At 47.8% G+C, this 15,647-nt stretch overlaps 1 protein-coding gene across 1 annotated transcript; it reads right to left on the bottom strand.

Annotated features, from left to right (window-relative positions):
• Positions 1–173: 173 nt before the first annotated feature.
• LOC133373817 (uncharacterized) lies at positions 174–12,581 on the bottom strand. The gene is made up of 3 exons (XM_061604077.1): positions 12,305–12,581; positions 9,294–9,429; positions 174–7,314 (listed from the first exon to the last, which is right to left on the bottom strand). Exon 3 carries the CDS (start codon positions 7,275–7,277, stop codon positions 5,964–5,966), a length of 1,314 nt encoding a protein of 437 aa, XP_061460061.1. The 5' UTR covers positions 7,278–7,314; positions 9,294–9,429; positions 12,305–12,581; the 3' UTR covers positions 174–5,963.
• Positions 12,582–15,647: the final 3,066 nt, after the last annotated feature.

Raw genomic sequence — 15,647 nt, forward strand, 5'->3', positions numbered from 1 at the left:
ATTTAGTTTCATTTATAAACCGCCCATAACCAATGGCTCCCTGGGCGGTGTACAACATACAAAAGTACAATATAAAATACAAGTGCGCTAAACAATATCAAAAACAACTAAAGCAATTAACACATCAAAATACTTAAAAATATATTAAATATATTTAAAATGCATTTAAAATGCCTGGGAGAATAGGAAGGTTTTAGCCTGGCGCCGAAAGGATAACAACGTAGGCGCCAGGCGTACCTCCTCGGGGAGACTGTTCCACAATTCGGGGGCCATCACAGAAAAGGCCCTGGATCTTGTCATTACCCTCCGAGCTTATCGATGACTCGGTACTCGGAGGAGGGCCTTAGATGTCGAACGAAGTGCACGGGTAGGTTCATAGCGGGAGAGGCGTTCCATCAGGTATTGCGGGCCCACACCGTGTAGGGCTTTGTAGGTCAGTACCAGCACCTTGAATCTGGCATGTGGCCACCCCAGAAGGGAATGTGGCCCTCGGGGTAAAACAAAAAGGTTCCCTAACACTGCCCAAAGGCATTCAGAACAACATGCAAGAGAGACAGTAACCGCGTGAAGATTTGAACCTTACTCTCCCTTTTATGAGTCTGACACTCTACCCACTCTGTCGCACTGTTTCTCTCACTAGCAGCTGATAATGCATCCCTCCGCACGGTGTGGAGTCTGCTCTGTGGATGTCTGTAGAGGATGGTGCTGTGGAAGGCATATAAGCATGCCACATGGCAGGGGGGGGCGGGGTGTTTGTTTTTCAGTCAATTAGGATCCCTGGAGGCGGATTAGGGCAACAGCTAAGCACCGCAAGGCATAAAAATCCAATGACGTCAGATTTGGGTTGCAGTTTTCTTGTTCTCCCCGCCCCCGCAAATCTAGTACAAGGCATACTTTTTTTAGAGATAGAAAGCAAAACAAAGACTAAATAATTAAACACAGCACTCAAGACACGATTACTTGAAATCCATTTGCCTCTAAAGTGCTCTGGTCCTGAGGCTCTTGATATATAATACATAATACAGTAGTTTCCAGAGTCAGGAACTTAGTTCCCCCACATATAGGCAATGTATTTTGTGGACCATAAGCACACGGCTGACCTATGAGACCACCTGCTTAGAGAAAGGCTCAGTGGTAGAGCATCAGCTTTCCATGCAGAAGGTCCAAGGGGCAATCCCTGGCATCTCCAGGTAGGCCTGGGAATGTCCATCATCTGAAAACCCTAAAAAACTGCCGGTTAATGTAGACAGTAATGAAGTGGATGGACCATTGGTCAAAGACCATGTTCGTACCATACATTTGTTCCACTTTAAGCAATGCTGGCTTCCCCCAAAGAATCCTGGGAAGTGTAGTTTGCGAAGGGTGCTGAGAGTTGTTCAGAGAGCTCTATGCCCCTCACAGAGTTAACAATTCCCAGAGTTCCCTGGGAAGAGGGACTGACTATTGAACCATTCTGGAAACTAGCTCTGTGAGGAGGAGTCTTTTAACAACTCTCAGCAGCCTCAGATGGCTACCGGATGGCTGTAAGCAGGACCTGAGTGCAACAACATTGATCCCACCTTGCAGTTCCCAGCAACTGCTGTTCAAAGGCATACTGTCTCCGACAGTGAAGGTAGAACAGCCATCAGTGCGAGGGGCCATTGATAGCCTTATCCTCCATGAATTTCTCTAATCTTTTAAAGCCATCCAAGTTGGTAGCCGTCACTCTAGCAGGAGTGAATGCCATTGGTTAACTACACACTGTGTGAAGAAGGACCTCCTTTTGTCTGCCCTGAAGCTTCCAACATTCAGCCTCATTGGATGTCCCCGAGTTCTAATATTATAAGAGAAGGAACCTCTTCACACCATGCATAATTTAATACACCAGCTTTTCTCCTGACGTGATCCAATTTTCAACGTAATTCAGCAACACACCACTGGATCTGGTTCCAGCTTGAGTTGAAACATTTCTGCCGTTAATACCCATCACCATCTCCTGCTATCTGATCACGTTTTGGTTTTTCACACCCACCATGGGTGGCAAGAAGCCTCCTTTCAGAAGCATCCGCCACCTTCTTTAAACATCCACGTTTTCCAAGAAGTTAAGCGCCAAAGCATACCCCTTTTCAAACAGTTTTTCCTATGCAGAACTGACACTATAACTCTGCATACAAGAACTGCATACCGCCCGGAGAGCTTCGGCTATGGGGCGGTATACAAATACAATAAATAAATAAATAAAAACTGCATGCAAAACACGTTTGCATACATTTTTAAGGTCCATAATAACAAAAGGAGTTAGGAAAAGCTATGACTCCCCAGATGCTTTTGGATGACTCCAATCATCCCTGATCTTTGGCCATGCTGGCTGGGCTGATGGGAGTTGTACTCCAACAATATTTGGAGGGCCACAGGTTCCCCATTCCCTGAGATAACATCACTTGCCCAAACAGAGCTACTCCACCACTGGGATAGAAAGTATATTTGATTGTTATTTTTAAAGTCCTCTTGTGTTTTTGCATATCCCATTAACAACCTGACAAAGACCCAAATCTGTTTTGGGGCATCACGGTGGAATAAACACGGTATGTCATGAGTTGAAAATATTAAGTTTAACAGCAAGACAAACAAACATACCACATTATTATTATTATTATTATTAATAATAATAATAATAATATTCACTCAGTGCGGGTTGAGTTGTGGGACTCATTGTAAAGAGTCTGGCTCACTTATGGCATGTTAGTCACTTTTGAGTCAGTACCACATTCCCACAGCAGCCATTTGGGGTTATGCCACACACCCCATGGCAACATTCCAAATGTACCCCCTGGCCTAAAAAGGTTGGCGACCCCTGACTTGTGTGATCCCTGAGTATGAGGCCTCACCGCCTTTTGTACGCCCCTTCATAACTTGCTTATAATGAGCATGCAGGTTTAAGAAATAATCAACACTGTGCTATCATCATCATCACGTCTAACGTCTGTGGCTACCTTATATAGACCTTTGGTACATCCATCCCCCTTCTCTGTACTCTGACTGGCAGACGCTGGTGAAATAGTCCGTGTTTAGGGCTCATGTTTGGAGGGAAGGAGGTTGCTTAGAGTAGGGACAGTCGAGATAAGTGGAAGGGGGAAATAAAGGGAGAAAGGAAAGCAGCAGTGGCTGGTGCCCACTGGAACTGGTGGGTCGGAAGGCAGGGAGGCCAGCAGTAGGTGGAGCCAGATACAATAACAGGCTGTGATTGGTTGTAAGTAAGAAGGCAGGCAGGTGGGGGTTGGCAAAGGACAGACAGATTGGTGGGGCAGTGGACAGTCATCTGTTGGGAATGCTGGATTTCCTGCATCACAACTCTAGGATCCTACGATCCAAAGTGTGTTTGCTCATAAGCACACAAGAAGAGCCCTGTTGGATCAGGCCAAAGACCCATCTAGTCCAACGATCCTGCAGTAGCCAACCAGACACCCATGAGAAGCCCGCAAGCAGAGCCTGAGTTCAACAGCGTCTCCCTGCCTGCAATTCCCAGCAACCAGTATTCAAAGGCATACTGTCTCCCAACAGTGGAGGGAGAACAGAGCCACTGTGGCTAGTAGCCACTGATACCCTTATCCACCACTACCTCTTGTGGGAGCAAATCCCATACTTTCATTGTCTGAAGACACACTTTCTTTTCAAGTCAGAAATCAGCCCCGCTTAATTCAAGCAATCAGAAGCTAGTCAGTCATGTGCTGAGTTATCCTCTGGCTTTCCTACATCAGGCAAGGTCCCCTACAACTCTATGATCCTAAGATACCAGCCCACTTTATTCAAGTTTTAAAGGTGCATAAGATTGCAATCTTAATGAGGCTTGCTAAACACAGGTCAACAGTGCACTTAGAATCCAGGAATCAATGGGGCTGCTGAATGATATGCAATTAAAGAGATTTCCCTTAACAGGAAACCTCGTTTAGCTTTATAAAAATCCTCTGTTTTTTGTTCTGTCTTGCAGCAAAGATTACCACCTTGTTTGGCAGTAATTATCATCCTGAAAGAGCCAGTGTGGCATAGTGGTTAGAGTATTGGACTACGACCTGGGAGACCAGGGTTCGAATCCCCACACAGCATGAAGCTCACTGGGCGACCTTGGGCCAGTCACTTCCTCTCAGCCTCAGAGGGAGGCAACGGTAAACCACCTCTAAATACCGCTTACCATGAAAGCCCTATTCATAGGGCTGCCATAAGTCGTAATCGACTTGAAGGCGGACCATTTCCATTTCCATTATCCTGAAATCCCTGCTTGTCTAGCTAGCTTGCTCACATATATATATTTAAATATATCCCTAGGACAGAACTAGAATGGACAATACAATATCTAACTGGGTTAGGACTGCAATCTTAAACTTGCTGGAGACTAAGCAGTGGCACTCATTTCTGAGTTCACATGCACAGGATTGCATTCAAAGTTTTCTATTAAGTGCATTCCACAAATACAGGCTCTCAATTGACAGGTGGTTTTGGCTGGCAGGGGCTGATGGGAGTCCTAGTCCAAATCATCCGGAGGGCAACAAGCTCAGGAATACTGTTTGTATTTTTTTGTGGTAACCAATGGTTTCTAACAAATACATATGACCAGGCTGAGGAAGACATGGTTGCAAATTGAGGTGGGGTAAATGCTCTCTGCAATTCACCATTCCTATTCAGAGACATAGGGTTGCATCCAACGCTAGTCCTATTGGAGAGTAGGCTCACTGAAACTGATAGACGTGAGTAACTTATGTACAATTAACTTCAGGGGGTCCATTCTCAGTAGAACTTAGCTGGATACAACCCAGGATGTTGAGTTCAGGGATTCTGTGGAAGAACAGAATGCGCTGCTGGGTCCAGAAACTAACTTGCTGGGAATCTCAACTTTTGTTTAAGAAGAAATAAGTTTCTAGCCCCTGTTGATGGGAAGGTTTGCTTGAAATAAAGGGGTGTGGATAACAGCAACTAAAAAGCCAGAGGAACAGCTGAGTAAGACATGCAGGGGGCTGCAACCGAGGTTCCAGAATATCATCTTGCTGCTACTGTGACAGTCAAAACTGGAATAATTATATAATTAAGAAAATATCAAGCATGCAGATTTGCTCAATTTGCATATGACAAGTTTCTACAGCTATTTACTATGGTGGTTGTAGAACTCATCTGTGACGAATCTGAATGGCCTGAGCAAAGCGTGCGTATATGTTCTGTTTCCAGTGTTCAGGCTACAGGTGCCATTCCTTATGTAGCCAAAACAGCATCATCCATGGTATCAGTGGGTTTGGAGGAAACCCACGATTTGCAGAAATACAAACAAAAATTAGGGGAGGGGGAAACTAACCCAAGGATTAAGCATGTTGAATGGCCACTGAATGTTGGCTGTTGTGGGGAGGCAGGGGAAGAAGGCGATAGAAAACTGGAGGGGACAGGCAATGGAATGGAGTAACCTAAAGAGGGCATAGCTGGCTGGCTGGTACCTTGAACAGGAGCACTCTACAATTTTGTATCAATATATATAGTACTTGTATTGGGATATATATGTATGTATGTTTCACAGACCACATACGGTACTGGGTTAGTAAAACAGATCCTTGATCAAACCACACAAGACACCCCCTATGTCTTTAAAGACTTTTCAAGTTGAAGGGAACTCAGCGCAAGAGAGATGGTGTCTTCCATCCTTCCTGTGGCCTATGGTCCGTGACTTCTGAAGCATCCTGGAGACAGGATGCTGAAGCCAATGAACCACTGGTGGCTGACCCATCATGTTGCATATCTATGCACTTTTGCCAATGAATGAACAAACATACCATCTCTCTTCCTCTGGCTCCGTGATTCACAATCTCAGACAGTCACGAGCAAACACATTCTTTTTGTATTCATTTCCCGGACGCCTGGCTGCATGGGAAGCTCAACATGCACAACCTCTTCTTAGGGTTAGCACCCAAAGACAGATATCAGTAATGTTTTCTGGGCTTATCACTTCACAATAGTATCTTCTGTAGAACTTGGCTAACTCTGCTGATGAGTGACAAATTATATCTCCATAGTGTGGTGTCCCTAATCAAAGATTCCCTGGGCAGGTCTGGCTGGAAGGGGGTCCGGCAGTGGAAGACAATTGCAACATCCATGGGGACCTCCACGCTGTCTCCCACCGCCTGGAGGACAGAGTGAACTGACGTCTGAACCACTTTCCTGGGATCGACAATCATTTTCCGCGGGTTGAGGACCTCTTTCCTGTCTGGTTCTCGGAGAATGTGCTGCAGGATGTTGACTCCAGGTACTGCGTTCCACGAACGGGTAATGTTGACAGGGGTGGGGGTGAACACGTTATTAGGAAAGACATGGTTCTCAAAGAGGAAAACACCAATCTCTGGATTTTGCTCCTCGAGACTTTGCATCAAGGCTTTCCAATCCATATGTTGAACAGGCAAAATAATTTCATCGATGTCGTTCAGCAGTACGTATCTGCTCCTGTACATATTCCGGTAGACGCAGTCATTCAGAGCTGCGATTTGTCCATAGTAGCCAATTTGGGTCCCATCACCCATAAAATGCCATTGGGTAGAAACGCTGAGGTAGGATGTGATTGGCCAGGGAATTATCTCCACAGTCCCCTCTGCCACATAAAACTCCAGGACTTTCTTCATCAGTCGGCTGCAGCTGTTCTTATAGATCACCACCTTCTGCACCCCGAGGAGCTTATACATTTCCACGCTCTGTATGAACTGGAGGACATTGTTGTAGTATCCAAACATGGTGGAGATGCACACTGTGAAGTCAACCAGAGTGTCCTCACGCTGGCGGTTTTTTATTTCAAGCTGCGGCGACAGGCCAGAAACGTCTCCTTTAGCATACGACTGCAACGTCACGTAGCGAGGGTCACAGTGCGAGGGTTCCACGCAGACCAAGTCCGCGACCACATACGGGAACCCAAATCGATCCGAGTGAACATCTACGGTAGCCTTAGAGAGGAAGACCACATCATCAGCTGGGCAACAGAACCAGCAATAGTGCTCCTTTACTTCCTCATGATGTACAACCCCAATCACCCGAGTCAACTTCTGTACTCTGTTATCGGAGTACGGGGTGATGACGAAAGATCTGTTGTCGCTCAAAGCTGAGATCGAGCTGTTGGTGACCCCACCTCTGCAGAAGTTTTTCCCTCTCCCTGCAACTAATTTGGATAGTAAAGAGTATTTCTGTATCCGGTAGTAGGAAAGCATCAGCATGGAAGCAACGGCCACCACACACACACCCGTGGCCAAATAAAATTTCCTTCTTAAACAGATCATCATCTTGGGATCCACGCCAGCATCTGTCCCGCTGTTGAGCCTGCAACAGAGAGAAGGCGAGGCACGTGGATGGGTTTGGGGAGTGGGGTACTGATACAGCGGTAATTCATGTCACACCAAAAGAGGCTGAATAATCTGATAGTAAATAAACCTGTTGCAAATTCTCAAACGTGTAACTCATCAACACATGCCACCTTACAAAGACAGCGTCATATATGCCACATGAGTATAGGCTAGGCTGTCTGCATAGCTAGGTGTCTATGAACTGAGCTCAGTACAAAAGAAAAAATTACAAAGGTGAATACCAGGCCCAGGGGCTGAACGTGGCCTCTATTTGATCTTGATGAACCCATGGACTAGTCTCATATAAGGCAGCTCTTGGGCTGAAAAAGGTTGCCCACCCCTGCTATGGTGTCCACTGGTATGTTTTAAGCGTTATGTATGTTCACACTGTTTCCTGATGATGTGGCTAGGTTTCTGCAGCCTCTGGTCTTTAGTTTCTTCATCATTTGGGCATTCTTCCTGCCTAACGGTAGGGCTGGCCTTACCCATCCAGACAGTGGCAGCTGTACATAATCCACATGGGTATACAGAAAAAGATGGGAGAATTGTAAACAGTGACCTCCAAGGTCAATGGAATGCAACAAGTTCTTTTTCTACGATTTATTTAGGAAGAACACCAGAAGCTGACTTATACCAAGTCACTCCAATGGCCCATCTTGCTAAGCACTGTCTACACCAGGGATGGAGTAACATTTTGGCCCAAAGGCCTGATGGTTACCTTTCCTCACCTCTGCAGATCAGCCATGACAGATTGGTGTGGCCACCCACCTGTCAATCATCTGCCGTCATGATGGCACCACCTGATTGATAAGTGAGTGGTCCCACCCACATGCCAAAGTTAACCCCCAGGAGTGGGGAGAAAAGGGGTCTGCTCTGCCAGTATGCTCCCCGCAGGGAATGTGCTGGCGCAGCAGACCCCAGCAGGATTGAACTCTCCATTCACCAGCAGATGAGCAGAGGGTTCAATCCTGCTGGCTTACAGGGGATCTGCTTTATCAGTACGTTTGTGGCAGTGATGCTAGCTGATGGACAGGTGAGCGGAGTTTGGAGGAAATGGCCTCATGGGCCAAAATTGGCTTGCCGGCCCAAGATTGGCTTCCCGGCCCAAGATTTTCCAGCTGTGGTCTATGCTGATCAACAGTGCCTCTCCAGGATTTCAAGCAAGAGATCTTCCCCAACCCTACCTGGAGTTGCTGGGGTTTGAACCTGGGACTTTTTGCATGCAAGCATGTGCTCTACCAGAGAACTGTTGACCTTCACTTAGACAATTAAAGAACCTAGTCTTCATGGTGCAGGCTCAATTAAATAGAAAACGTAGGAAGCTGCCTTTCCCCCAAAGCAAAACCAGTGGCCCATTCAGCTCAGTGCAGTCTGCACTTATGGGCAGCGGCTCTCCAGCATTTCAAATCCTTTCCCAACCTCACACTACACGATGCTGGATCAAACCTGGGATCTTGCACATGCAGAGCATGCACTCTGCCACTGACTGACCCTTCATGCGTCTGTTGAAATGGACTCCCTCTAATCCACCACACCATATGCCACAATAAAACTGTCCGGGTTGTGTGTGTGACCATGTTAGTTTGCTGCAGCAAAGAGTCTTTAAAGATTAGTAAAAAAGGTAAAGGTGTCCCCGCACTTATAGTGCGAGTCGTTTCCGACTCTTAGGGTGCCGTCTTGCGCCGTTTACTAGGCAGACCGTATATATGGGGTGGGATTGCCAGTTCCTTCCCCGGCCCTTCTTTACCCCCCAGCATATGCTGGGTACTCATTTTACCGACCATGGATGGATGGAAGGCTGAGTGGACCTCGACCCCTTTTACCGGAGATTTGACTTCCTCCTTCCATTGGAATCGAACTCCGGCCATGAGCAGAGCTTCGGCTGCGTTACTGCCACTTACCACTCTGCGCCACGGATTAGACGATACCCAAAAGATTTCCTGCTGCCTTATATACCTGCTCGGAGCTGGAGGTCATCAGGGGATACTTTTCTCCTGGTGTCAGTCAGGGGTGTCGTCGTGCAGGGTCTCGGGGTGGTGGTGTCTCAGATCCTTCACTTTTTTGGGAGCAGAGTCCCTATGTCTCCAACATCCTATGAGCCAATGAAAGGGGAATGTGTCAGTCACTGAGAACAGTCTTCCCACATGCTTCCTTGTCCTTTCCCGCTGATTGGAGTCAATCAGAGTGAAAGTAGGTGAGTTAGCCACTGAGAAGACTCTTTTCAGTAGCTAACACTCTCCTTTTTTATGCTTATTGGCTCCTAGGGATGTCTGCTGTTGTGGGCGAGGGCATTAACAAGGATCTCATTCTGAACCCTGCAGCATGAAACGGCAGTGGCGGTGGCGGCAGCAGGGAAGAGGGGGAAGGGGTGTGTGGTTGTGGCTGTGGCTGTGACTAACATAACGGGACCCTGCTCAATTTGCCGCTGCGCTACTGGTCACAGCTCTCCGTGCTGCGACAGACGTGGCAACTCATGAAAGAGCCTTCTCCATAGTGGCACTGGACTCTGGAATGCTCTCCTCTCTCATAGGAACACAGGAATCTGCCTTATACTGAGTCAGACCCATTGGTTCATCTAGCTCAGTATCATCTACACTGACTGGCAGCAGCTCTTCAGGGTTTCAGATAGGGAGCCTCTCCCAGCCCTCCCTGGAGATATTCAGGACCAAACCTGGGATTTCCTTGCCTGCAAAGCAGATGCCCAATTCATTTCAAAAGAAAGCAAGATCCTTGTCCTCATGGTTCTGAATGCAGAGGGCTGGATTAAATGGGAACACTGGATTAAATGCAGTACACGGAGTCAGATTGTTGGGCCATCTAGCTCAGTATTGCCTACACTGACTGGCAGTAGCAGGGGTCTCTCTCAGTCCTACTGGGAGATGCCAGTGATTGAACCTGGGACCTTCTGCATGCAAAGCGGAGGCTCTGCCACTGAGCTACGCCCCTTCCCTAAGCAGGGTGATCTCATAGACAATCTCCACCACGAGCAGCGCCAACACCAATGAACTCAGCACCAGGTAAAGACGTAGGAACCGAGGAAGCTGCTTTGTACAGAGTCAGACAGTCGGTCCAGGGTTCGAATCCCCACACAGCCACGAAGCTCACTGGGTGACCTCGGGCCAGTCACTGCCTCTCAGCCTCAGAAGGCGGCAATGGCAAACCCCCTCTGAATACCGCTGACCATGAAAACCCTCTTCGTAGGGTCGCCATAAGTCGGAATTGATTTGAAAGCAGTCCATTTCCATTGATGGTTCATGACAGATGCTCTTGCAGGTCACTGATTCATAGGGTCGCCATAAGTCGTAATTGACTTGAAGTTGTTATTATTATTATTAATTTATATCCTGCCATTCCTCCCAGTAGGAGACCAGGGCAGTTATGCTTTTAGCAGAGCATTTTCTTTTACATTATGTTGTATTTAATCAAAGTATTGTTTTATTGTATTGCTTTAATATCGCTTCGCATGCTGGGATTGTGTGAACAATGAACAGCAGGTTTATAAATCATCCAAAAGAAAACAAACATTTGCTGTACCAGAGCGCTCATGCCACCACAGACATGTTAGCCTTTAGGGTTACACAAGACCTTCTTGTTGCTTTCACCACAATAAACCCTTCCTTCCTTTTGCCACAACAGATGAACAAGACCTTTCCTCATAGCAGGGATGAAAACACTGGGGCCTTACTCCCAAGCAGCCGTGCAGTAGCAAATTCAGCAGTGCAGGATCCCTTCCTGTTATTCACTGCCATGCTCTTTTCGATAATACAACCTTCTAAGATTCTAGAATAATCTGGCCAGGCTTGAACACTGCTTTCTGCTTATTTGTCACAGTCACCATTTGATTCACCTTTCTCACTGTCTGACACCTTGGAGAGCCAGTGTGGCGTAGTGGTTAAGGTGTTGGAGTACAACCTGGGAGACCAGGGTTCAAATCCCCACACAGCCATGAAGCGCACTGGGTGACCTTGGGCCAGTCACTGCCTCTCAGCCTCATGAAAATCCTATTCATAGGGTCGCCATAAATCGGAATCGACTTGAAGGCAGTACATACATACATACAAGACCCCTTGAGACCCTGGACAACCACACCTCCGCTCTCAAGTAAACAGACATAGGGTTGCACTGAGTGCAAGCCTGCTTGGTAATGCCAGGGTAGGGCTGAAGCTCAGTGACAGAGCGTCTGCTTTGGATGTAGAAGGTCCCAGGTTCAACTCCCTGAACCCACCCGTACACTACGCTCTACATCTAAGGCCCTCCTCCGGGTGCCTACTCTGAGGGAAGCTCAGAGACTGGCCACAAAGAAGGGCCTTCTCCATGGTGGCCCCCAAATGATGGAATGATCTTCCTGATGAGGTGCACCTGGCACCAACACTGTTATCTTTCCGCCCGCCAGGTCAAGACTTTCCTCTTCTCCCAGGCATTTTAGCATGTGTTTTTAAATTGTTTTTAAAAAATTTAAATTGTGTTTTTAAATTGTTTTTTGTGTTATAAATTTTGTATATTTGTTTTATTGCTTTTAATTGCTGTAAACCGCCCAGAGAGCTTCGGCTATGGGCCGGTATATAAATGTAATAAACAAACAAACAAACTCCCGACATCTCTAGGTAGGGCTGGGAGACAATTCCTGCCAGAAACCCTGGAGAGCTGCTACCATTCCGTGCAGACAACATTGCGCCAGCTGGGCCAATGAATCTAATCTAAGAAGCAACTTCTTCGATTTAAGGGAAAGGGGCAAAGCTCAGTAGCAGCAGAGCATTTAACGCAGAAGGACCTAAGGTTCAACCCCGGCGTCTCCGGGGCGGGCTGGCAGAGACTTCCCCCTCCCCCCGAAACCCTGGAGCGCCGCTGCCAGTCCGTGCAGTCAACACTGAACTGGCTGGACCAACTGGGTACAAAAACAGCCCCTCGAGCGCGCCGCAGGGGAGAAGGGGCAGGAGCTCCAGCGTTGGGTTGGGCAGCCTACCCACCTGAGAAAGCAAAATCCTCTCCCCGCAGAGCTTCAAGGGTTGCCGACCTGCAAACCGGCCACTTTCTTCGGCTCCTTCACGCTGGGCGAGGCGGCTCGGACTCGGCCGTTGGGGGGCTGCTGGCGTCGCGGGGCGCGCGCCCAAACGGGGTTCAAAAGCGCGCGCCCCCGGGGGCTGGAGCCGCCTCTTTAAAAGTAAAACCAGTTTGCCACCTGCAGTTCCGTCTCTCTCCGGAGAGCGACTTTCGCAGCCCCACCCCCCCGGGCGGGTTTATTTATGACAACTTGACCTTCGCTGTTCCCAATCCCCCCCCCCATGAGCATAGGGCGTGGCTATACATAAGAAACTGCCCTATCCAGAGTCAGACCGTAGCTCCGCGGAGCACAGCACTGTTTGCACTGGCTGGCAGCGGGTCTCTAGGGTTGGGGAGGGAGACGCCAGTGGGGAGTGAAGCAGGGACCTTCTTGCATGCAGAGCGGACGCTGTCCCTTCCCCAAAAGAACGTAGGAAGCTGCCTGTAAACCGAGTCGGTCGGTCTAGCTGAGTATTGCCTGCACTGACCGGCAGCAGCTCTCCAGGATTTCAGAGGAGGGTCTCTCTCTCTCTCTCAGCCCGACCTGAAGATGCTGGGGGTTCAGCCTGCGGCCTTCTGCATGCAAAGCAGACGCTCCGCCACTGAGCTACGTGGCCTTCCCTGCGGGCATATAAGGGTTATATAGGGAACTGCCCTTATACTGAGCATCTAACAGAGGTTAACTTAAGTTTGTGCAGCAACTCCTGCACTCCATCTTCAGATTTGAATATCATGCCCGACTTACCTTCTCTCTTTCTCTCTCCCAGACGCCTTGTTTTTCTTTAACGCTGCGCCTGAAGAAGAATTCTGGAGGACTTAAGAACGTGCCCACGGCTGTGCATGGCGCTAGCAGTGATGTCTGGCTTCTGTGTCTTCCACCTAAGCGGCAGCCTTCTCAGGAAGGAAGGAAGCTGAAAGTTCAAATGACACAACACGAGTAATGTAGTGGCACATTCCCAAGTGCAGGCTGCCTTAATGATCGTCACAACCACGCCCCTTTCTAAGATTATACAACCTTCTATGATTATAGAATAATCTGGCCAGGTTTGAATACCGCTTTCTGCTTCTCTAGCCTTTTTATTGCCTTCTCCTACAACAACAGAGGTCCTTAGGAGGCAATCAGCATGAGTGTGTTAGCCACTGAGAAGAGTCTTCTCTGTGGCTGACTCACCTCCTTTCTCTCTGATTGGCTCCAATCAGCAGGAAAGGACAAAGAAGCAGGTTAGAAGACTCTTCTCAGTGGCTAACACACTCCCCTTTCATGCTGATAGCTCATAGGATGCTGGAGACGTAGGGGCCCTGCTGCGACCCTGCTCCCCCAAAAAGTAAGGGCTCTAAGATCCCCCGAGACCCTGCACGACTACACCCCTGTACAACACCTTCTGGTGGGCCAGCTTGTGTTTGGACTTGAGTTGCAAAAGAATGTCTTTGCAGAGCATCTTCATGAACCCAAAATATGGTGTGCTGCAGCATGCTAGCTCCAATGGGGTGGCGCCAGTGCTGCTCATCCTACTCAGACAGAGTAGACCCATTGACATTAATGGGCCTATGTCAGTTGAGCCTATTACTTTCTGTGGGTCTCCTCTGAGCAGGACTAGCATAGGATTCAACCCCGTGGTGCTGCTACTAAGAGATGGAGTCACAGAACTGGAAGAGACCTCAAAAGGTCATCCAGTCCAACCCACTGCTAGTGCAGGGAATCGGATGCTACAGCATCCCTGTTGGGCGGCAATCCAGCCTTTGCTTAAAAAATAAATAATGAAGGAGAAGCCACTGCCTTCCCAAGGGAGTCTGTTCCATTGCTGTCAGGAAATTCTTCCTAATGTTTAGCTGAGATCTGTGTTCTTGTAATTTGAACCTGCTGTTTAGGTCCTCCCCTGTGAAGCCACAGAAAACAAGTTTAGTCCATCATCAACTATTTGAAGATGGCTATTGTATCACCTCCAAACCATCTCTTCTCCAGACTAAATATAGAGCAGTTGCTGTAGGACAATCAGGTTTTCCAAAGTATCATTATTTACATTTACATTGCCCTATCCTCCAAGGAGCTCCATGTGGCATACATGGTTCTTCTCCCTCTCCATTTTATCCTCACAACAATCCTGCAAAGTAGGTGAGGCTGAGTGACTGCGACTGGCCCAAGATCACTCAGTTTCATGGCTAAATGGAAATTTGAACCTGGTCATAGTCTAATACCCTACCCACTGCACCAGGCTGACATTTCTTTCATCGGTCTGCAGTTTAAATGCATCTTGAACTAAAAGAACCATCACACTATTGGTTTTAAAGCACACCAGGCAGTGCAAATGGATATAACAGGTGGAATTGCTGCCCCGGGCTCCTCTGGGAGGAAGGGAAGGATTGAATGAAATAAATAAATAAAGCAAGGGTGGGAAAACAGTTCAAGCCCAAGGGCTGTATCGCCTTCTGGACAACTTTCTGGGGGGACACATGCCAGTGCTGGGCGCAGCCAGAAGTAAAAGAGGGCAGAGCAAAAATGGTTAACGCTTCCTCCTTTACAGTAAGCTAGTTTCTACACACCCTCTCTGTATCCATCCAGGCAAGCAAGAAGCATCATCAGAGTTCAAGGGCCCATTCTGGCCAGGCAAAAGAACTCAAGGAAGGTGCAAAGCAGGGCTGGTGAAGGGTGTGTAGCCTGGGGAGACAGTCCCAACGAGGGCCTGATGGAGAGGTCTGGAGGGCCACACTTTGTTAGTGCAGTATTGCCTTTATATTCTGCCTTTCCTCCAAGGAGTTCGAAGTGGCGCACATGGTTCTTCCCCCCCCTCTCCATTTTATCCTCACAACAACCCTCTGCGGTAGGCTGAGAGACTGCGACTGGCCCAAGGTCACCCAATGTGCCTTCATGGCCGAGTGGGGATTTGAACCCTGGTCTCCCAGGGCATAGTGCAACACTCTAACCACTTTGCCACGCTGCCTCTCATTTGTCTCCCAGCGCTGGGATTTTTCATCCCTGGAATAGAGCTTTCAGAAATGAAAGCAGCAAAAATCTGCCATCCCCCCCCCCAAAAATAAGCAAAAAATAAAATAGCAATAATCAGAGGAAAGGAAAAGTCAGCAGCTAAACAGAAAATCCTCCAGACAGCTTCAGCTGACTCCGAATCCCTTCTGACAGAACCAGCTTTCTATATTTTCTACATATTCATTTATTTATAAAAAATATTTGTATACCACAATTTCATTAAAAACATCAAAGCGGTTTACAACACGTTAAAAACAACAACTTATGTTGTTAAAATGGTGCTACCA

The sequence above is a fragment of the Rhineura floridana genome, chromosome 20 (assembly GCF_030035675.1).
Source record: "Rhineura floridana isolate rRhiFlo1 chromosome 20, rRhiFlo1.hap2, whole genome shotgun sequence".
Taxonomy (NCBI): domain Eukaryota; kingdom Metazoa; phylum Chordata; class Lepidosauria; order Squamata; family Rhineuridae; genus Rhineura; species Rhineura floridana.

Bases quoted from the DNA above. Each gene is read 5' to 3' on its own strand.
- LOC133373817 (XM_061604077.1), bottom strand. From the start codon at position 7,277: ATGATGATCTGTTTAAGAAGGAAATTTTATTTGGCCACGGGTGTGTGT.